The sequence below is a fragment of the Wolffia australiana genome, chromosome 4 (assembly GCF_029677425.1).
Source record: "Wolffia australiana isolate 7733 chromosome 4, ASM2967742v1".
Classification (NCBI taxonomy): Eukaryota; Viridiplantae; Streptophyta; class Magnoliopsida; order Alismatales; family Araceae; genus Wolffia; species Wolffia australiana.
Window position 1 is genome coordinate 18,098,582 of NC_135838.1, and position 22,798 is coordinate 18,121,379.

At 41.5% G+C, this 22,798-nt stretch overlaps 1 protein-coding gene across 4 annotated transcripts in view; it reads left to right on the forward strand.

The window, feature by feature from the left end:
* LOC144702193 (formin-like protein 20) overlaps positions 1-22,798 on the forward strand; it is a 62,225-nt gene that overhangs the window by 23,171 nt on the left and 16,256 nt on the right. Inside the window, exons 7-12 of one of the 4 annotated variants that reach the window (XM_078574132.1) lie at positions 13,616-13,714; positions 13,803-13,844; positions 15,315-15,395; positions 15,472-15,522; positions 15,600-15,681; positions 20,641-20,735. In XM_078574132.1, coding sequence (XP_078430258.1) covers positions 13,616-13,714; positions 13,803-13,844; positions 15,315-15,395; positions 15,472-15,522; positions 15,600-15,681; positions 20,641-20,735 — 450 coding nt within the window. Of the gene's footprint in view, positions 1-13,615; positions 13,715-13,799; positions 13,845-15,314; positions 15,396-15,471; positions 15,523-15,599; positions 15,682-20,640; positions 20,736-22,798 lie in introns of those variants that run through there. The other 3 variants (XM_078574133.1, XM_078574134.1, XM_078574135.1) reach the window with 3 other exon arrangements.

Here is a 22,798-nt window from a genome sequence, read left to right on the forward strand (position 1 = left end):
GCGCTTGATAAAGAGACCTCCTTCTGTTTCTTACTACGCCATGTGACAAGGTTCCCTCCTATGAAACTGCAATAACCAGATGTAGACCGGCTATCCTCAAATGATCCTGCATTGTCAGAATCTGTGTAGAAAACCACATTTGGCTCACTTCCTCTGTTAAATAGTAGGCCAAGTCCAATTGACCCCTTCAGGTAAGCTAGAATGCGATCTGCTGCATGTTGATGTGATTCCCGAGGATCATTCATGAATTGACTTAGAGAGTTGACTGCGAAAGCAATATCCGGCTGAGTGTGGTTGAGATAAAGTAGCTTACCAATGAGACGTTGAAATGAAGTCTTGTTTACTGGTGTGTCTTTTTCACTTTGTTCAACTTTTAACTTAACATTACTATCCACTGGTGTAGCCGCTGGTCGACAATCCAACTTCCCAGTTTCCTTTAACAAATCAAGGATATACTTATGCTGAGAAAGTACGATCCCTGCCCGAGAATAGGCCACTTCAATTCCCAGGAAATACGTCATTAAACCTAGTGCCTTTATGTCAAAGGATAGTGAAAGGTGTTTTTCCAGATTCTGAATTTCAGTGTGGTCATCTCCAGTGATGATGATGTCGTCCACATACATAATTAAAATTGCAATCTTCCCATCCTTGCCATACTTTATAAACAATGTGTGGTCTCCCTCACTTTGGAAGAATCCCACTGCTAACATTACTGTTGAAAATCTTCCGAACCACGCTCTTGGCGATTGTTTCAGTCCATATAAGGACTTCTTGAGGTGACATACGTCCCCTGAATTTTGACTTAAACAATATCCTGGAGGAGGTGCCATATACACTTCTTTCAATTCTCCATGCAAGAAGGCATTTTTTACATCGTATTGATAGAGCTTCCAATTAAATAGTGCTGCGAGTGCTATTAAGACCCGAACTGTGTTTAGCTTTGCAACTGGGGCAAAGGTTTCGTTGTAGTCAATGCCGTAAGACTGTATATCCTTGTGCCACCAAACGAGCTTTGTGTCTGGCCACTGACCCATCTGAGTGATATTTTAAAGTGAATACCCTTCGACTTCCCACTAGTTTCTTTCCGGGTGGGAGTGGGCCCATCTCCCAAGTACCATTTCGCTTTAGTGCTGCCATTTCTTCTTCCATAGCTGTCTTCCACTCTGCAGATGACATCGCTTCTGTCACATTCTTCCGAATAGATACGGTCATCAGGGCTTGAACCACCTGATTATACTCTGGAGAGAGCCGGGAGTAAGATATATAATTTCTGACTGGATAGAGTTTAGTCTTCGTGCAGTTACGAATTCCCTTGCTTGTGGCAATGGACCAACCATCATTTCCTGAGTCTTCTTCTCCTGCCGGCAGTATTGTTGTACTGGAGTCGTTACGTGGTCTATAAGGCTCCTCCTCCTCCTCCTCAGGAGGACTTGGGGAAGTAATTATAGCCATGTCCTTATCATAAGTTTCTGATGCTGAGGAGAGACTTCGCTGCATACTATCATTCTCTTGCTCCGAAGATTCTAGATACGCTTCTGATCGTTCCAACTGAGCATGAAACATTCGGACTTCGTCAAACTTCATGTCTGCAGTAATGAAGATCTTCCTGGAGCTTGGATGATAACATTTATAACCTTTCTGGGTTGACGAATATCCCAGAAACACACATTTTAGGGCTCGATGGTCCAACTTCCCTGCATGATGAACTTGAACATATACAACACAGCCAAAAACCTTGGCTGGGAGGTTAGTTCTTAAAGATAAATGTGGAAATTCAGCAGATAAAAGATCAATAGGAGCATGATAATTTAGTGTCTTTGAGGCCGTCCTATTTATAAGATGAGTGGCTGTTGCGACTGCTTCAGCCCAATAGTTCTTGGGACAATTCCCTTGAAATAAAAGAGCCCCGGCTGAAGACATGATATGGCCAATCTTTCTTTCAGCAAGTCCATTTTGCTGAGGGGTATTCACACATGAGGACTGGTGAATTATCCCCTCTTCTTCCATTTAATTAGTTATTTTTCCACAAAAGAATTCTGTTGCATTATCTTATCTAAATATCCGTACTTTCTTTCCGAATTGTGTATGAATCATCTCACAAAATTTGATGATAATAGATGGAATTTCAGTCTTAGATTTCAGTAGATATACCCATGTATATCTAGAGAAATCATCTACAAATAAGATGAACCATTTGTGATGGGATAGTCCAAGTGTGGAGCAAGGTCCCCATACATCACTATGGATACAATCAAATGCTGATTGAGTTCTGTGATCTGAAACTGGAAAAGAAGATCGTTTGTGTTTAGCAAATTGGCAACTTTCACAGTTCAAATTATCAAAAATAATCCCTTAAAACAAATTGGGATGAGAATGTTTCAAAATGTGGAATGAGGGGTGCCCTAATCTCCTATGCAGGAGGTTGATCCGCTCTTCACTCTGGGCAGTATAGGTGGCTTTCTGCTTTTCATCCTCCTCCAATCCATCTAGCAAGAGAAGACCTCCCCTCCTCTTAACAGATGAAATCTTCCGTCCGGTTTCCTTAAGACATAGGAAACAAAAATCTGAGTCTAAAATAAATCGCCATCCAGTATCATTTACTAACTGAATTAAGGACCATAAATTTGCTTTCAATTCAGGTACATGCAAAACATCTTTCAGCAATTTCCCTTTGATCTCAATTGATCCTCTTCCTGCCACTTCTAATATTCCACCATTGGCAGTAAAAACTCTGAGATTATTAGTTTCTAGCTCATAATTTTTAAATAGCATTTTGTGGGGTGACATATGGTCTGTCGCCCCAGAATCTAAAATCCAAGAAACAGTAGTGGGTGTATTATTAGTAACTGTAGTAAAAATAAATTTCTTACCTGACTGTACGAGTGAAGTGGAGCCAAATTTCTGAAGGATCTTGTTTACTTCTGGTTGAATAAGTTTCTGAATTTCACCTCCATCCTCCCCTTTCCTTGCGGTAGATAGTTCCTCTCCTTCACTGGCCACATAGGCTTTCTTGTGCTGCCCTGGATTCCACGTCCCTTTCCTGATCTGCTCTTCCTTCCAGGCTAACTTTCTGCAGTCCCTTTTTAGGTGGCCTGGTTTCCTGCAATAGCCACAAGTAAGTTCTTAAGAATTACCTTCCTGTGGAGTGGACTTCTGGTGCTGAGTAGAAGATGTGGCTGCATTATTCATGTTGGGCCTTGGTTCCCCTTTCTTTGCCACGTGGGCCATTGAGACAGGGGTAGACGCCTCGCCATCCTTAGAGTTAAGCTTCTTCCGCCGCTCTGCCCCTTGCAATTCAGAGATAGCTTCTGCTAAGGTGGGGAACCTCTCTCTGTGCAGCAATTGGCTTCTAAGATTCTCATACTATGAATTCACCCCCATCAAAAAGATGAGGGTTCTGAATTTGGTTTCTCTGAGATAAGATGGTGAGTTCTTGTCGCCGGTGGGCCAGAGAAGGTCAAGCTCCCTCCATATGGCCTTTAATTTTGCGGAATAGGAAGAAATTGATAGATTTCCCTGTTTCAATGCTTTCTCTTGTTTTCGAAGGTCATAGACACGATAATCGCTGTGAGTTTCTGCACATGATCTCTGAATTTCTTGCCATAAGTCTCGTACGCAGTCAATAAGTAGATAGTCGTCTGCCTGATCTGGTTCCATATTTTTGATCATCCAATTGGTGATAAAGGCTTCTTCAGATTCCCAAATTACTCTTTCGAGTTTGGGAGCGTCTTCCGAAGGAGCATCTTCTGTTAGGTGGTTCCCCAGGTAGATAGCCTTAAGGGATCTTTGGACCAACGTTATCCATTTCTGCCCATTGATTCCATTATATTTGATATCCAGGTCCGGTAAAAACAACCTTGGCTGAGCAGGTGTTTCGGCTGTCTTAACGATGGTTGAGGAGGTGATCTCGGAGTCCTTCTCAGCCACCCTGAACTTTCCCATCTAGAGATGAATAGACGGAGCACAAAATAGACGGAGTACTCCTTAACAAGAGCTGCTGATCGGAGCAAGTCTTCACTGAAGAAGAACTTCCCGAAAAATAAACACAATTTCTGATCGGGCAATTTCGCCGTGTGAAGCTTCAAGAGGAAAAAGCCAAACTCCTCTCTTCGTCTGCACAGGTCGTAGCTTGCCCCAAGCGTGGAGTCTTTCTGAAACGCGTGGATCGCGAATCAATCAAGTACTCCTGGAGTGAATAGATACTTCCAAAGGTAAGAGCTCGGGAAATCGCACAGTCTCTGAAATCGCCGAGTTCGCCGAGTTCGCCAAGATGGCTGAGCTCGCCGAGTCGCCGATAGAGAAAGATAAGAGTCGCCGAGGAAGAAGTCGCCGCCGAAATCGCAAGAGGAACTTCATCGCCGAGTTTGCCGAGTTCGCCAAGGTGGCTGAGCTCGCCGAGTCGCCGATAAAGAAAGTTAAGAGTCGCCGAGGAAGAAGTTGCCGCCAAAATCGCAAGAAGAATTTCGTCGCCGAAATCGTCGCCGAGCGAGAAAATAGAAATTATCCGAAGAAAAAATTGTCGCCTTCGGTGTGCCTACGGTCGCTGCTCTGATACCATGTGATTTCTTGACTATCGAGAGGGGGAATTTGTGAACAAGAAGAAAAACGATTGATCTTATTTTCACACACACCAAAAAAAACCTCACATAGTACACAATATTCCCCTCCTTTTAGAGAGGTGGCCGATCGACCGTTGGAGGGATATGACCGTTGGACTCAACGGTCATATTTCACTATGATCGGGCCCATTTATAAAACATGGGCCCGGTAATACATGAGTTATTTGGGCCGTATGATCTAACAAGATGGTCCTCAGTTCTTCCACTATGTGTCTTCTGAGCCTTGCTTAAGCATTCCGAACAGAGAAGGATGTTGCACTAGGTGTCAAATGGTAAAAAAATTGCACCAAATTGGGTCATGTGATGTGATCAGTCAACCCTGAGTCTAAGATCTTATCTCGTTTGATATGAGAAGATTTAGGACTAAGACAAACATGATACCCACTGGAGCTTACTATGGAGGTTTAGTGAAGCATGACCTTCAATTTCGTAAGCTCTTTGTTCAATTGTAGACTTCCTGAGTTGTGTGTGATGAGGTGCGCTGAGGCAGATCCACTTCACCAGAGCCCAGATCTCCCTTTTCATGTTCATCCAAATTTCCTTGGCTTTGTCTCGCTGGCTTCCCAAAGTACCAGCATTTTTCCTTGTGTGTTATGAATCCCAAAGGATAATACCGAGAAAAAGGAATTTCAATAGATGTAGAACCGTCATTCCCATGAATCCAATTCTTGGAGATATTTCGAAAGAGGGAGAGCAGCATAAAGGTCAGAGGAAGAGTACAAGAAGGATAGAAGGATTAGAACTCAGCAGCATCAGCCTTCTCCATCTGGATTGGAGAATCTCCATGCTCGAGTGGTTGCCGTTATGAATTCCGGCAAGTTTAATCTTCAATTGCCAATGGAGCTTATCTTTTTATTTTTAGTGCGAGTTTCCTTCCTAGTCTATCCTTCTCTAGTGCATCTTGAAATGGCAGGTGCCTTGTGATAATAGCCCAAGATTTATTATCAGAGAAAGTAACGATAGTAGAGGAAGAGCAACAGTAAGGTCATCACGAAGATGGGAATATGAGAAGGCCATCACCGAATATGTGGGATAGAACATCAGCTGAGGCACAAGATGGAAGATGATTGCAAGTAGATGAGGGTGCTGGAAGTACATCACCAGGAGAAGAGGTTACAGAACTTCCATGGAGGGCATCCCTATTAAGAATGAAATACACTATGGGCCTGAAATGATGAAACTAGCCATCGACACATGACTTGGACTGTATCATTTTTTTTAAAAGAAAATCACCTTTTGCTTGAGATGTTTCATGTGTTTTTGCAATTAAGTCTTTGGGAGGTCCATCTAAATGCTGCCATTCTTGCGAGCCAAATTTTCCTCAATTTGGAAGCTCAGGAATCGTCTTTTGATAGAATTCACACCCTTCACAGGTGGTTTCATAAATTGGGAAACCTTCCCATTTGACAATTATTTTCATCAGATCCCTAAATGATTATCTGTCAATTATTTGAACCTGTATGAAATGATTGTGATAAGTTCCACTTTTGGAAATACCAAAGGAGGAGGAAATCAAGATCCGGTCAACAGGCCGTTGACCAAGACCAGTAAACAAGGAGGGGGAAGGACTCCTCGACTCTATAAATAAAGACCCCACACCAGTAGGGTCAGGTATGTTTTCCATTCTTGAAGAAAGTACCCGAACTGTCAGTTCAGAAAGGCCAGGAGGAGGGAGGGATCTCGCCCGCCGAATGGAGGGAGGAGCTCGTCAGAGAAGAGGAGTTGCCCAGAGAGGGATCACATCCGGAGATCCGGAGCCACCTCGACTGAAGAGGAGGAACTTCTACGTGGAGTGGAGTCGTCTCGTCGGTAGGGGAGCATCGTCGACGGAAGGGATCACCAATACTTGCAAGATCGTTCATATTGTGCTACATTGTTGTTTTCCACAACTCTACCAAGTGTACTATCAATTTCTTGATATTCAAGTTCATCTCAACTTATCAATCTGGTATCAGAGCTAACGGTCCTCGGACTTCAAGATTCGAGATCTAGATATTGAGCTGCAAGATTCAAGAAGCAGCTATCATTCAGAAGAAAAACCTCAGCGGAAGCTACCAGAAATCTCTTTGACTCAATAAATCAAGAGTCATCTGTAGTCAAGAAAAAGGTCGAGGTCTGGAAGTCAAAGCAAGACGAAGCGCACAGAGATCAGTCCGACCTCTGTACTTCGCATTCCTATTATATCAGCTACGACAAACAAATGGAAGAGACAGGAAGCAAGGGAAAGGAGAAATGTGAAGATGTACCTGTGCCAGCCGAAATTTTAGCCGGAATTTTGCAACAACTGAAAGCTATGAATTCAAAACTGGAGACGCCTCCACTCACAGCATCAAGAAATGTGCACAAGGAACTGCCCAAGCACGGGAGGGTGCAAATAATTCAAGACTCAGCTATGGAGCAAAAGACTATATTTCGCAAAGGAGATCTACCCTACTTTAACGGCACTATGCATAAATGTGGCTAAATTGTGTTGAAAGGTTTTTCAAGATTCACAAGCTTACAGAGGAAGAGAAGCTACAACTAGTATCCTTGCACATGGAAGGAGCAGCCCAAGGATGGTATATATACACAGATGAGAACTTTGGATTCGAAAATTGGCTGGGATTTCGCCATTATTTTGAAAAGAGGTATAATTTTTCAACAAGATCTCTGTGTACGCAATTGATGAACCTCAGACAGAGAGTCAGAGTATCCGAATATAGATCTGAATTTGAAGACTTGGTTGCGTTTTTATCACATGTACCAAATGATATCCAGGAAACTGCCTATCTTAAAGGGTTAAAACCCGAAATCAGAGTGGAGTTAAACAAGTATAGACCTTTTGGTATTCAGGACATCATGGATTATTCTCTGGAAGCTGAGAGTAATTTAGCAACTCTAGACGAACAGGGACGTCAAGAGAGGGCAACGCCAAATTTGAACAGAGCCAACCACAACACCAATAATTTGAGACCAATGGCGACGAATAGAGGGGACGGACAGCCTCCTCAGCAACAATTTCGGGAGGCTCAACATCCAATACGAAATGATATACTACCAAGAGATAACAAGAAAAAGATTACAAAGTTGTCCACGGAAGAATTCTTACAGAGAAAGGAGAGGGGCTTATGTACACGTGCAACGAAAAATATACTCCAGGACATCGATGCCACAAGAAGCTGAGTATCTATATGTTACAAGAAGATATCGAAGAAGAAGATCAACCTATCACTGAAGAGGATTTAATGCAGCTGGATGATGGCCCTCTTTTAGGAGGGGAATTCATGTCTATACAAAGGCCTAATGCAGATACGGGACCGACGCATGGTTCTTTCAGATTATGGGGAAGCCTCTACAATCAAAGAATTAGAGTCCTAATTGATGGGGGAGCGACATTTAATTTCATCAGGCCAAAAGTGATTAAGGAGCTCAATATTAAGATTCATCCATATCATAAGTTCAGCATAACCTTGGGCGACGGATTCCGCAGACAAACGGAGGGAATTTATCTTAATCTCCCCAAAGGGTTGACCTTCAAGCAAAATTTTATTCCTTTCCCATTGGGTAGTTGTGACATGATTCTGGGAATTCCGTGGTTAAACACATTGGGTTGGTTTCACTGTAACTATCATCATTTCATGATCAAGATCTGCTGGGAAGGTCAGATCTGCACCATCATATCCGGTCCAGAGTTGAACTCTCTTAGATACTCTCAATTTTATGTTGACCAAGCTCATCAAAAGTGGGAGGAGTCCATCTAGCAAATCATTGAAATCAAAGATCAACCGGCTACCCAGAGTTCCGAGGTACTATTTCTCTCTCTTGATCATGGTTTGCATTGGATAAAAGAAAATTACCCATATGTTTTTGAGCAACCGAACACCCTGCCACCCATCAGGGACTGCGATCACCAGATACACCTAATCCCAGGGTCAAAACCTGTCAACAAAAGACCCTATAGATACTCTTATGTTCATAAAAATATTCTGGAAGACCTGGTACAAGAATTACTAGAATCAAAAGTTATTCAGCATTCCAACAGTTGTTTTGCAAGCCCAGTATTACTTGTTAAAAAGAAGGATTGAGGGTTTCGTCTCTGCATTGATTACAGATCTCTTAATCAGATGACGATCCCTGGTAGATTCCCGATTCCCATGGTGGATGAATTATTGGAGGAATTACATGGAACGACAATTTTTTCTAAGATAGATTTGAAATGAGGTTTTTATCAGATACGCATGCATCCAGACGATATACATAAGACTGCCTTTAAAACTCATCATGGGCATTTTGAGTTCATGGTAATGCCGTTTGGGTTATCAAATGCTCCAGCGACTTTCCAAGCCCTCATGAACTCGATTTTTTCCAAGCACCTGCGCAAATTTATATTGGTTTTCTTCGATGATATATTGATATATAGCAAGAATCCACAGCAACACGAGCAAAACCTTTCTACGGTCTTTGAAGTACTCTCAAAAAATCATCTTCATATTAATAAAAAAAAATGCAAATTTGGCTGTGATCATATAGAATTCTTAGGGCATGGAATTTCAGCTGAAGGGGTGTCAACGGACCCTAACAAGATTGAAGCTATCAAGTGATAAAGTCCTCCCCAGGACTTATCAAAGCAAACGACGTAAGAGGGCGTCCATGTCACATGCCAGAGGGGAGTCCGGGCGCCCAACCGAATGAGCACTACCGGGAGCAGAAGTGAATAAAGCGGGCACTGCAGAGGCAGAAGGCGTCGTATTTTTTTCAGAAGCTGTTACGAGGGAGCTCTCGAGAGGAGGGGGGGTTGATTCGACTCGCCCCTTCGTCTACTCAGGATGAGGGAGCCGATCCGGTCTCGCCTGCCGTCTATTGTTCTTCTAGTTGATTCCTTCACGCTTGAAGATTATCGTTCTTGTTACCTCTACGGATTGCATCTTCGGGTGTTATAGCCTTTACACTACGTACTGAGCTCTAAGAAACGAACATTCGCCACTCGTTCTATCGGATTCTATCATCAAGCAGTGGAAGAGACCTTCAACAATCAAGGAATTAAGAGGATTCTTGGGGCTAACAGGATATTACAGACGATTTGTGTCTCGTTATGCTGCCCTGGCCCAACCATTGATGGCTCTATTAAAGAGAAACTCTTTTGCCTGGAATGAGGAAGTTGAAAGTTCATTTCTCAAGTTAAAGCAAGCAATGTCTGACACCCCAGTCCTACGATTGCCGAATTTTTCTCTGCCTTTCAGCATCAAAACAGATGCATCCGAAATGGCCGTTGGAGCAGTACTACTACAAGAAAACCATCCTATTGCCTACTTTAGTAAGGCTTTCCGCTGCCAGACCAGGTTTAAATCAGCATACGAAAGGGAGCTTATGGCTGTAGTATGGGCTGTTCAGAAGTGGAAGCATTATTTGATGTTCAACAGATTTACGATTTTCACTGATCAATTCAGTCTTCGATTTTTATCTGACCAAAGATAAGTACCAATTCAGTACCATCCAAGCTCTTGGGGTATGATTTCATTATACACTATAAATCTGGAAAGAAAAATATTGTGGCTGATGCATTGTCAAGATCACACCAAGATTCAACGGGGGAATGCGATTCCATCTCTGTAACTCACTGGTTAGACAAGATAAAGCTTATGCAAGAAGTCAGAGATGACCCAAGATTAGGGGAGATATATCGAAGACTAGAATTGGGCGATGATCAAATCCCTAAATACACTCTCCACCAAGGTCTATTACTCCATAAAGGAAAAATCATCTTGCCACATGATTCTTCTCTGATTCCAAACATTTTGCAAGAATTTCATGACTCTACTATTGGGGGACATGGAGGGTTTCTTAGAACTTTCAAGAGAATATCACAACAAGTCTCATGGCCCGGCATGAGGAAAACGATCAAAACCTATGTGAAGCACTGCCCAATATGCCAACAACAAAAATCCTCGACACTTTCACCAGCAGGATTGCTTCAACCGTTACCCGTTCCCTATCAAATTTGGGAAGACATTACCATGGACTTCATTGAAGGATTACCTAAGTCAGAAGGTTTTGATTCCATAATGGTGGTTGTTGACCGTTTAAGTAAATACAGCCACTATATAGCAGTCAACCACCCTTTCACGGCTATCACCATAGCAAGCATATTTACTAAAGAAATTATCAGGTTGCATGGTATTCCTGGTTCCATTGCATCTGACAGAGGCAGCTTATTTACAAGCCATTTTTGGAAAGAGTTGCATAGACTTCAAGGGACTTCACTCAAATTTAGTTATTCTTATCACCCGGAAACGGATGGCCTGTCGGAAGTCACAAATAGAGGGTTGGAATGTTACTTAAGATGTTTCACCTCCGAAAATCCTAAGAAATGGAAGAATTGGTTTTGCTGGGCTGAGTACAATTATAACACATCATATCACACGGCTATCAAAACTACTCCATTTAAAGAAGTATACGGAAGAGATCCTCCCTCACTAATCCATTACGGATGAACCCCTTCTCCACTTGACTCCATTGATCAGCTTCTAATAGAAAGAGATCGGACACTCATCATCTTAAAGCAACACTTGACAAAGGCCCAGTCATGTATGAAAACGCAAGCTGACAAACACCAACGTGATGAAGAATTCTCAGAGGGTGACTTCGTCTATTTAAAGATAAGACCGTATAGAATGAAATCCGTAGCAAAAAGAATGTGTGAGAAGCTTAGTCCAAAATTTTTCGGTCCTTACAAGATCCTTCGGAAGATTGGTCCAGTCGCTTACAGATTAGATTTACCATCCACGTCTTCATTACATCCAGTTTTTCATGCTTCTTTACTCAAAAAGGCGCTAGGGCCTCATCTTCAGAATGTCCAACCTCTACCCTTATGTCTAACTGAGGATTATGAATGGCAGGTAACTCCTGAAGACATTCTAGAGGTGCGACATACACCTTATGGAACAGAGTTACTGGTCAAGTGGACAAACCTCCCAATTACAGAAGCTACATGGGAACAAGTCCATCGTTAGCGCAAGACATTCCCAGACTTTCAGCTTGAGGACAAGCTGAATCTCCAAGGGGAGAGTATTGATAAGTTCCACTTTCGGAAATACCAAAGGAGGAGGAAATCAAGATCTGGTCAACAGGCCGTTGACCGAGACCAGTAAACGAGGAGGGGGAAGGACTCCTCGACTCTATAAATAAAGACCCCACACCAGTAGGGTCAGGTATGTTTTCCATTCTTGAAGAAAGTACCCGAACTGTCAGTTCAGAAAGGCCAGGAGGAGGGAGGGATCTCGCCCGCCGAATGGTGGGAGGAGCTCGTCAGAGAAGAGGAGTTGCCCAGAGAGGGATCACATCCGGAGATCCGGAGCCACCTCGACTGAAGAGGAGGAACTTCTACGTGGAGTGGAGTCGTCTCGTTGGGAGGGGAGCATCGTCGACGGAAGGGATCGCCAATACTTGCAAGATCGTTCATATTGTGCTACATTGTTGTTTTCCACAACTCTACCAAGCGTACTATCAATTTCTTGATATTCAAGTTCATCTCGACCTATCAGATTGCTTCTGGATAGACCTGTCATTCTCAATCATCAGAAATGCTAGTGATTGTGGGTAATATGGTCTAATGGTCACCCAAAACTTTATGGAATTTAAAGACATGGAAAACTGGGTGGATAACATGGCAGGCAAGTCTAATTTAGAGGCAACAAGTCCTACTTGTTTGAAGTTAGTATAAGAGCCAAAATACTTAGGAGATCTCTGGAAAGCTAATTGGCTTGCTTCTTTATGCTGGATTGTGGCAAACGGCGGCAATCATGAGTGCCTCAGAATCAAAGTTATATCAATGTCTGCCATATCCGAGCCACTAGGTTAGACCATGGGAAGGCGGGGCCATGCCAGATGTTCAATGACATCAACAGGCTGCTGCGCCAGTGCAGGCAGTTCGTGGAAAGCATTCCCGTTGTTTGATGTAATGCACAAGCACAGCCAGCTTGGGAGACTGTAAAGTGCATACAGCCAGATATTTGATGAAATACTTGACTGCACCATTGTCACTGCAGATGCATAGTCTCAGTGTGCACAAAAACTCCAATGTGCCATTAAAACTGTGAGTAATTGCTATCCAAGGAGGCAGGGCCGTTATTATGATGGTCGATAAGGTCATTCAAAACTGTGTTTGTGGTATTTAATGATGAGTTGGTCGCAGAAACTTCAAGGTGTTGCATTCAGGGCTGTTTAGTTGAGACAGCAGCACTGACACCTAGGGTCTGTTTGGAAGATGTCCAGCCGGTGACCCGATGGCTCCATTCAATGCCCAAGATGGGGCCACCGTCACAAGGAGCTGCTTCATTGAAGACCTTACTGTGAACACATCAAGGACCCGCTTCATTGAAGACCTAGCTGCCGTAAACTTCCCTACCCCAGTTCAGCACCTAGGGGAGGACTGGGTGGAGACATGGGAGGACCCCGAAGAGCATTGGGAAAAGCCTGAAGAGTACGGGAAGACTGGGAGAATCCAGAAGGGACCAGGGAGGGGTTCTTGCAGAAATGAAAGACTGGGACATGCCAGGGGTCAGTCCAGGAGACCCAAAAGCAGTGGAAGACTGGGAAATTACAGGGCAGGGCCGGGAAAAAAACACCATTGAACAATGTGTTTTGTATAGATTTATTCTGATTTACATGCTGTAAAACTTAATCATGGCATTGATGTATCAAACTATCACCGCCAATCATTGACCTTGCGAACTGGAATCAGAATTGTAATCACCACGGTTGGCAATCTCCTCGAGGATGTCAGTTCAGAATATCCTGGGGTCTCCTGATTAACTATCTTTGAAATTTATTGACGAAGACAATTTTTTGAAAAATAATCAATCAGTTAAGAATACATCAAACAAAGAAAAATGAAGTACACAAGAGAACTATGATAGTTTTCATTTGCTGATGCCATAGGGTTTCATGGTCGAACAGACTTTTGATTTCGTATATTTTATGCAAAAATGTCATATTTTTTATGTTTCATATCACACCAGGGGGCTGTCCTTGCGTTGGATGAATCTGTATTAGATGTTGATCAAGTGGAAAATTTGATCAAGTTCTGTCCCACGAAGGAAGAGATGGATCTTTTAAAGGTTTGTTTTTTTGCTTCTATAAATGACCAAAATAAACCTTTACTGCTGCTTTATTGCAATGACTTCACCGAACTGTTTCCTCTAGTAGGCCTACAATGGTGAAAAGGAGAAGTTGGGAAGATGCGAACAGGTATGAGACTGGAAAAATACTAAATCATTTTTACTGAATTGTGTGACTGATGCTTTTGATTCTGTCTCCTGATTTTATTTTGTATGTGTTTCTTTTTCGCTCAGCCTTGTATTTGGGTGTAAATCGATGCCTTATGGGAACATAAATAGCTGTTTATTTTAGGAACACATTTAAAGAGTCTGTTCCTAAATAAATGTGAAACCAAGAGCTCAATTGGTCAATCGTCTTAATAAGCTTGCCTGAATCTATATAACCCATGCTTTTTGAATCAGCTAACCTGGGATTCAGATCGTCAGAATCAGCTTTCTCAATCATCTTGAACTCACCAACTCCTCGGTCCAATACTCTGCCTGTATCTATGAGCATGCTACCGCTTTTAAAATGAAGGATAGCTTAAGAGAAACGAAGCTCTGAAACATAGGAAACGTAATTGTGATGGCCCCTTGGGTCATCTGTCGGAGAGAGTGCTCCTTGTAGATTTTAGGCGTGAAGAACTTGGTTCTGTGGAAAGAGAACCCAAATTGTATCACAGAAGGCTTTTAGACCTATAAATAACTTCCAATGGTTCCTCTCCTGAGATGTCAGTAGCCCCCAATAAACAGGGCAAACAACAAAAAATATCCCCTCGTATGCGTCAGCAACTACTTATGTCCTATTATCAGCCTGAATAGTGCTAAAAATCTCTACAATTTTTCCCCCTGCCCAACCCTCCAGGGAATGGATCAGCTTTGCGTTCTCATGATGTTGAAAAGAATGTGTCGTTCTCATTATTCAGATGCCTCCTGAATATTCTATGAAGAAATCCAGGCAGCTAGCAACAATTTGATCTCTTTAGGACCAAATTGGTAAATGCATTCTAAGATAACTTTCAGTAGTCTAACCAGACCTAAAATACAAAATAAATCGCCTGTGTGCTATAAGATTAGTATTATCTTGTTGATCTCTTTTGATATTCAATAAAGCTTAATCTTACGGGGAAACGTGACAAAGGGCAGACCTAGATCAAAAAACCAGAGATTATGAGAGAGACAGACCCGAACAGGATCTTCAACTTGATTGCTCTAGGGCTCCATGATAAAAAGAGAGGGCAAGAAGGTGGAAAAGATAGTTCTATTCCATGGGCTTAGCCCTTATTTATACAGCGCTAGTCCATTTCTATCCTTATTTCAGGTGTATCCGGATCCATTTGGTACAACAGCTAGTAAATAAATGACATAATTGCAATCATAGGACATGGGTGGTTAACCCTGAGCTGAGACATATCTGTAACCTGGAACTGATCTTTGGTTAACCTTGAGCTGAGGATATTTGTATCACTCTAGTGTGTTGTGTAGCGCATATTGTCGGTTTTGTTGGTTCCACAATAAAGATTTGTCGAGAAAACTGTTGTTTCATTTTTTATGGCCATCCATCATATTAGAAGACATCTATCCTCAGTCATCAGTAATAGTGGTCTATAATGGACTGCAGTTCTTTTTAGAGTTGATGAAAGTTCCCCGAGTGGAGTCAAAGCTAAGAGTCTTTTCATTCAAGATCCAATTCCATTCCCAGGTTATACTTCTACTTTTGGTACATTTTACATTTAATATGTGCAACCAGAATGTTTATTCTCTTTCTATTTGTTCAGATATCAGAATTCAGGCATAGCTTGAACACAATCAGTTATGCATGTCAGGAGGTATCTTTCCATTTTTCTGTTTCATGTTGTTTATTTTGCATGTTAACCTTTTTCATCTTTTTCTCTTACTGTGTCAGGTGCGAAATTCTGTGAAGTTGAAAGAAATAATGAAGAAGATATTATTCCTCGGGAACACTCTTAACCAGGGAACTGCAAGGGGTAGATATCCTTTAATATTTTGATTCCCACTCATATCTTGATTTTGTTTCATGAAATTTTCGCAATCCTATTAATGATTCCAAAAATATTTCGATTATATTCGTGTCTTGAAGGGGTTTGACTCCTATTGCTGAACGAAAATATCATTCTTTCTGTCATGAATAAGGGCTTCTATATCAAGACACAGATTTTTGGTGAAGAAGAACAAGAAGCAGAAGGCAACGGGGAAAATAGACACATCCTTCTCATATTTAGGGCAAAGGTTAATACACATGTTACTGGGCCGAAACATAGATTGCCTAGTATGAAAGCTTAACAACTAGTTTCTTTAACACTTTCTGTACAAAAATGTTTCAAAAAAAATCTTTCTGTTCTAAGAATGTGAGACTGAGTATCAGAATGAAACACAAAAAGTGGCTCAGTTTGTTTATTGAAATTAAGTGATATGTACAAGTTTATATTGGGCTGGATTAATGGCGGACCAATATGAGGTGTAATGGTAATATAACAGTCAAATTTGCCTCAAAATGTGTATATCATCTGAGACTCAAGTGAATATCCTTCATTCCCTGTTTGGAGACCAGAGCTTCATTTTGATATCTGGAAATGCCTTTCATTATGAGATTTGCCAATTGTTGTTGATTGGTGGAACTGTAGACAATGTCAATGAGGTTGGACTTCATTAGGAACACCTTCGATCTATTGCTTAGGCTTTGTGTTCTTGATGGTGGTTGGAGTTTGTGAGGACTTTAGCTTTCCTGGGAAAAGTTTTAACTTGGAATTATTAAGCCATATATTGTGATGTTTCTGAAATTGCTTAATGTTTCTGAAATTGTCTTCGGTCAACCTGGCAAGGCGAAATGGTCAAACCATTGAAACAATCGGTATAAATTAATGCAGGAGATGACAGAGATGGGGCATTGTCTTTTATGAAGATAATTTTCGGGGCAAGCGGCTGAATAGCGGGATGATTCTCAATCCAGAGGGAGGATTCACCATATTAAATTTCCTATTCTTGGTAGTTCTTGGAGGCTCTTGGTTTATCCATCTTGCTGATTCTGCTCCAATCTTGGGAAAGTGAATCAGTTCCATATGAGTGATATGTGATAGCACTGGAGATTGTCGGTTTCATTTAGAGGATCGTAAATATATTTCTTCTGGGACAAAGTAACACAACTGGAGTTATGGGACACCTGAATTCTCAGGACTTTTTTAAGTTGTCCAAAACTCTTAATGTCAAATTCTGGACTCAGTTGGTGACTGAAGGTAGCAATGTCATGAGAGGAATTTTGGATAATAATTACATCATCAATATAGACTACAAGGATAAATATAGTATCTGGGGACATCTCTTGATAGAAAAGAACATGATATCCATTGGATTTTTCATAACCATGAAGTTTCATGGCCCGAGTAAACATTTCAATCTATGCTCGTGGGGACTGTTTTAGTCCATATAGTGCCTTGCACAGGCGGCACACTTCTCTGCGGGGAAGGCTGTAGCTAGGGGACGCAGCATGTAAACTTATTTAGTTAGATGGCCCTGTAACAGATCATTTTGACATCAAACTTTTGAAGACCCCAATTTTGATTTGCAGCTGAGGAAATGAGAATCCGAAGGGTATTCATTTTAGCTTAATGTTTCCATGTAATCAACCCTATGTTTTTGCGTCTAGCTTTGAGCTACTAACCATGCTTTGTAGTTTTCTATCTGACCATCAGCATGGTATTTAAAAATGTAGACCCAGAAACATACAATTAGAAACCTACATGGAGGGGAGTTACTTCCGAAGTTTGATTAGCATACAAGGCATCCATTTCAGCATCTATAGATTCCTTTGACTGGGGTTGAGAAAGTGCCAACGGGACAGATCAGGACTGAAGATTCATTAGGAAGTTTTTTTGCACTGGAGATACATTCTCGTATGTAAGAACATTACTCAGTGGGGGTGATTAGTACTGGTGTCCCAAAGATTGCTATCATCCTTGGAGGAAGTAACATCTGCCGCACCATTCAGGGGAACTTCTGAGCCAATGGGAGGTAAGGGAACTTCAAATTCAACCAAAGTGGGTTAAGCAATAGGTATGGCTTGAATCAATGTCCAGATAATATGTCAAGGATATGGGGTTTATTCAACTTGACATAATGATCCCAGAAGTGGTATCCTCCCTACCCACAGCCTAGATAGCCTCTCTCCTTACAGGTTTTCTAGTTGTGGTATCCGCAGATGTACAAGTAGAGTTCAGGGATGCCGATAAATTAGCAAAGAATGCATGGGATCATGACAAGTTGGTTTTGTGTTTGAGGAGGACGTGGATAATAGAACTTTCATTCATTGAACATGACCTCCTTAGACACCAGAAGTATTCATGAAGGGGGATGGTAACACTTATATGCCTTATGTGTGTTAGAATACCCATCAAAGGCACATGGGAGATCTCTTGGAGATAATTTACAAGTTTGGAAAGTGTGTAAATGCACTTATCACTCACTTCCGAGTATGCACAGTTTGGGTTTATCATGTGTTGAGCATATGTTGGAGAAATAGCCCAGAACAAGGAGATGTGGATCGGGCCTTTATCGTGCTTAATTTCTCACCCGATAGCCAGATAACGGCTAGTAAAACTAGCCGTTATATGACCGTTATATGACCGTTATGTACTACTCTATAAAAAGCGATATACATCGCATGTATGAAAAGTGTTGTTGAATAGAAAACTCTGGACTTTCTTTCTCCTTCTCATCCTGTCTCAAGATAGTTGTCATCATGAGACCTGGGATTAGCATAGGTGCTGGCAACTACTTCTAAGGGAATTTGACCTTTAAGCGAAGAGTTGGGCTGCTGATTGATGAAGTAAAGTGAAAGCATGGCAGCTTTGGCCCAGAAAGGATTAGGAGTGTTACCTCGGAATGAGTAATGCCCAAGTTTTCATTTGGCCACACCATTTTATTGAGGTGTGTGGGGAAGAAGATTCGTGGCTGATGTCTTATTCCCAAAAGAAAGCTCTAAGATCAGAGTTTATGAATTCCCTGCCATTATGAGTGCACAATTGTTGAAACAACGTACAATACCATTGGTGAATAAGTGGATGCGTTTATGTTTAGCATAGTTGGAAGACTTGGAAAACAAAATTATGCATACATAAGCCCTAGCAACTATTATAGAAGAAAGTTTTTATTAAAAGAGATAAGGGATGGCCCAGCTGCTGATGGAGAAGCCAGACTTTGTCTACCTTGTCTGATGAAGTCCTGGATGGTAGAACTTCCCGTGCTCTTGATGCCTGGACAATAATATATTTGTATAGAACATGTTTCTTCAAAAAAAAATATTTGTATAGAACATGTGCTTTGAAGACAGATTTTGCTGACCCAGTAATACTGGCAGTTCACATCAAAGAAACAAGTGAACAATAGAGGATATAACTTTAATGATCTCACCTGTGATGGCTGTCACAGGAAGAAAACTGTCTCTGAAGTTTGCTATTCTGAATAAGGAAACCAGGGTAGCATCTTTCAGAAAAAAAGGAAACCAGGGTAACGATACCAAAAGGAAAGATTAGTTAGTCAGGTTATTACTCAATAAATTGCAGGAGCTGTCATGTAATGCAAGGGGGGATATGCAAAGGGTTATCCACCAATCTAAGGCATGCCAGAAAGACACTGGCAATGCAAAGCATCATCCACTGCATTTGTCTTGTACTCCTATTCAATAAGCTCTTATACCATGATAACTGGAGAGGAAATAGAGGAAGGGAGAGACAACGTGATGCGATACGCCACCGCATCTATGAACGCTGGACTAGGCCCATGCCAACGGCCCACTAGCGAGGACTACTTCAGCAAGATGACAGAGAGGAGAAAGGGGCTTTTGTCTCTGTTAAGTGCTATAGAGCATTCCTCCTTCGAAGGCCTATCGCTGACCTTCCTCGTTGTAGACGTCCACTCCTGCTCGAGGCGGCCATCGGACCGAGTCCAGGCGTTGTCCAACCCGTCGGCTCGGGGCGTCGTCAACTCCGCCACCTATCTCTTTCTTAGTCTACCTCTCTATCTTCTTCTACCTCGTCCCTTCAGTACATTGTGGACCTTTACAGTATTTGGAGTTTCAATCAAGTTGAGTTGAGTTACAAGATCGTAACACAAGGAGTAAGGGAAACACTGGTTGAATGGGAAAATAATATACAGAGTTCATTTTATCTAATGAGAGTAAGTGATTTATACAGATGTGTATTGGGGCGTGTTGAAGAACAACATCCTGCTTAAACATGAAAAGTAGCTCCCTTGCTATCAGTAATGGATTTTAGCACAGTTGCTAAACACTTGAATTCAATGGGGGGGATTAATTATGGCCTGATATGGAGGTTCTAGGACAATATAACGGATGGATTTGCCTCAACATGTGTATCGCACATGAGACTCACGAAGTACATCATAATGCCATAACATTACTGATCATATTTTTAGGATTACAGGAATTTTTTTTGTGAAAAATAAAGGAATATAAATTTTTTAATTATATTTTTTTATTTTATCTTTTGAGAATAATCTTTGGAAGCAAACAAAAGAAGATACATGTTATCAATATCTTCTTTCTCATCGAAAAAATTCAGTTTGTGGGAAAAAATTAATTTGATGTGTATTTTGTCATTCACAATTGTTCTTGACAAGAAAACTGAAGCCCCCTTGCCCAATTTTCCTTCACATAAGTTTGTAGAAGTGAATAACCCTTGGTTGGAGTTATTTTTCTTGACAAATACTCCACACCACTTACAAGAAATTATATCTATGAAAACTATATTCTCTCTGTCTCTATATTTGAATACTTGTACCATTAATGTTCAACAAATATTCAATTGATTGGCTGAAACTGAAGATATCAAATTTTGGTGGCAACTGGTACTTGGTCTTTAAGGATTCTTTGACTGTTTGCTAATAGCCTCCAATTATTTCAATATGGACAGGTGCGGCAATAGGATTTCGTTTAGATAGCCTTCTAAAGCTTACTGACACTCGTGCTACAAACAACAAAATGACCCTTATGCATTATCTTTGTAAGGTATCGTAGAAGTTCCTACTCCAAATACTTCTGAATGCTTTATTTTCTGAATAATGTTCAGCCCAAAAACCTATATTTCAGAGGTATTTCACATTTCAAAGTAGAGGGTGACTAATACCAAACTAGATTTTCAGACTTCTTATTTGATATGTTATGCCTTTTCTTTTTCTTCTGTTGGAACAATTTTGATTACAATTTTCTTATGTTACCTCTCGTGGTCTAAGTATGTTGAATAGTCAGTGCCTAAAGCTTTTGGTAAGTTATTTCGAAGGAAATAAGTCCATACTAAATTCATGCATTCTCCATTCCTTTTAATATATTGAATTTCATAGTGAAATTAAGAAACAATATCCACCAATCCATTGCTAAAATTTTTATATTCTTGGAGTGCCCAGTCGCCCGTTCGTAAGAGGAGGTTTTTTGGGAGTTCATAAGGCAAGGGGGCCCTAGGAGGAGGGAAGAGGGAGGTCGAGTGTTGACAGTGCTCTGGGCGATATGGCTTCACCGAAATGAGGTAGTAATGGCATCCTGGTTCACTAGAGGGGTAATCAATTAAGAGAGAGGTTGGCCAGGTGGTGAGGAGAGTTTAACTATCTCCACATGTAACTCCGGGTGGATACAGCTTTGTCGGGTGACCACCTTAAATCACTTTTTTTAAAAAAAAGAAAATTTTTACATTCCAGGATAACTCGGTGATGGAGTTGTGTCCCCTTTTGTCTTGGAAGTGGTTTGCATAGGGTAGTGAAACATCTGTGTACATTAATTAAGGGATCACCTTCAACAATTTAAATGAACTTTCCATTCATAGAGAGAGCATTATGTTTGTATGCCATATGAAGATGTAGTCTTTGTAAATTTCACAAGGTATTCAGTTTCACTACTTGTGAAGATTGTGGTCAAACTTAGTGTCTATCTGATACGTTCACGCGTCGGGGACGGATCGATGAGCAAATTGTACTTCCAATTCAACAACAAAAGGTTCTGGAGTACTAATGTAGCGTCAACACCTAGAAGGAGAGAAAGAGGAGACGAGGGGTAGAAGAAGTTCCTGGGGTAGTGAGGGAAATGGGAATGACAAGAGGCATTGGCGAGAGTTTGCCGGAAAGCAGCCGTGGGTTCCGCAGGGAAAGTGAGGATGTCGACCTGCGAGTCAAGAGAGGGAGAAGTAATGATCAAGACGAGGGGGGAGAGATGACGAGAGAATGGGCATGGCTTACAGTGTGATTTCCTGCCTTCTGTTGCCTCGAGTGGGGCCTTTAAGTAGAAGTTGTGGGTTGGACCTGTGCTTGTGTAATGGGCCTGGTCGGGCCATCCTCTGTACATATACTGGCTGCTGGATCATATCACAATCAAGCTTCTCAGTTGGGTGGAACAAGCCCTTCTCCAGCGCCTCCAAGGCCCTCAAAACACAATTGTGGGTTTCAGAAGAAATTGGACCTCAATATGATTCACCAGCTCAGTCGTAAGTTAGCGAAAGCAGACTTCAATTATTATTCTGATGTGGGAATAAGTAACTGAAGCACAAATGACATAAGCCACTTTAAACACGAGGCCCACTTCCAGAATTTACTTAATAGACAAAGAAATAGACACAACCCACTTATATTAAGAAATAAAACAGCATCGAATCAAAAATTTGAAAAATACTAAATAGATGCAGAAGAAAAAGGACAGGCCAATCTGGCAGCAGACACCCTATTTTCCTTCTCGCTCGCTGATTTTATTTTTATGTGAATGTCAGCCTTGTACATGAGGTATCGTGACTGAATAATTCGTCCAAATTTAAGAGAATAACACTTTCAATAATCAGGTAGTTTCTTTCTTTGAAATACAAAAAGGGTGAACACTAGATGAATCAGTCGGTGAACCCCTCCATCAGGACCTTACTGTCCCTTCACCAGCAATGTGATCATATTCAAACCCTCATCTCTCTGCCTATCACCCACTGGAGCCATGTCACCGTTAAACCTTCTGGTTTGTGTATGGCTCTATCTGTAGAAGCCATTCTCCCCCTGAAAAACACCTAGTTTTGATGCAACCAGATGACCCACGACACCACCAAT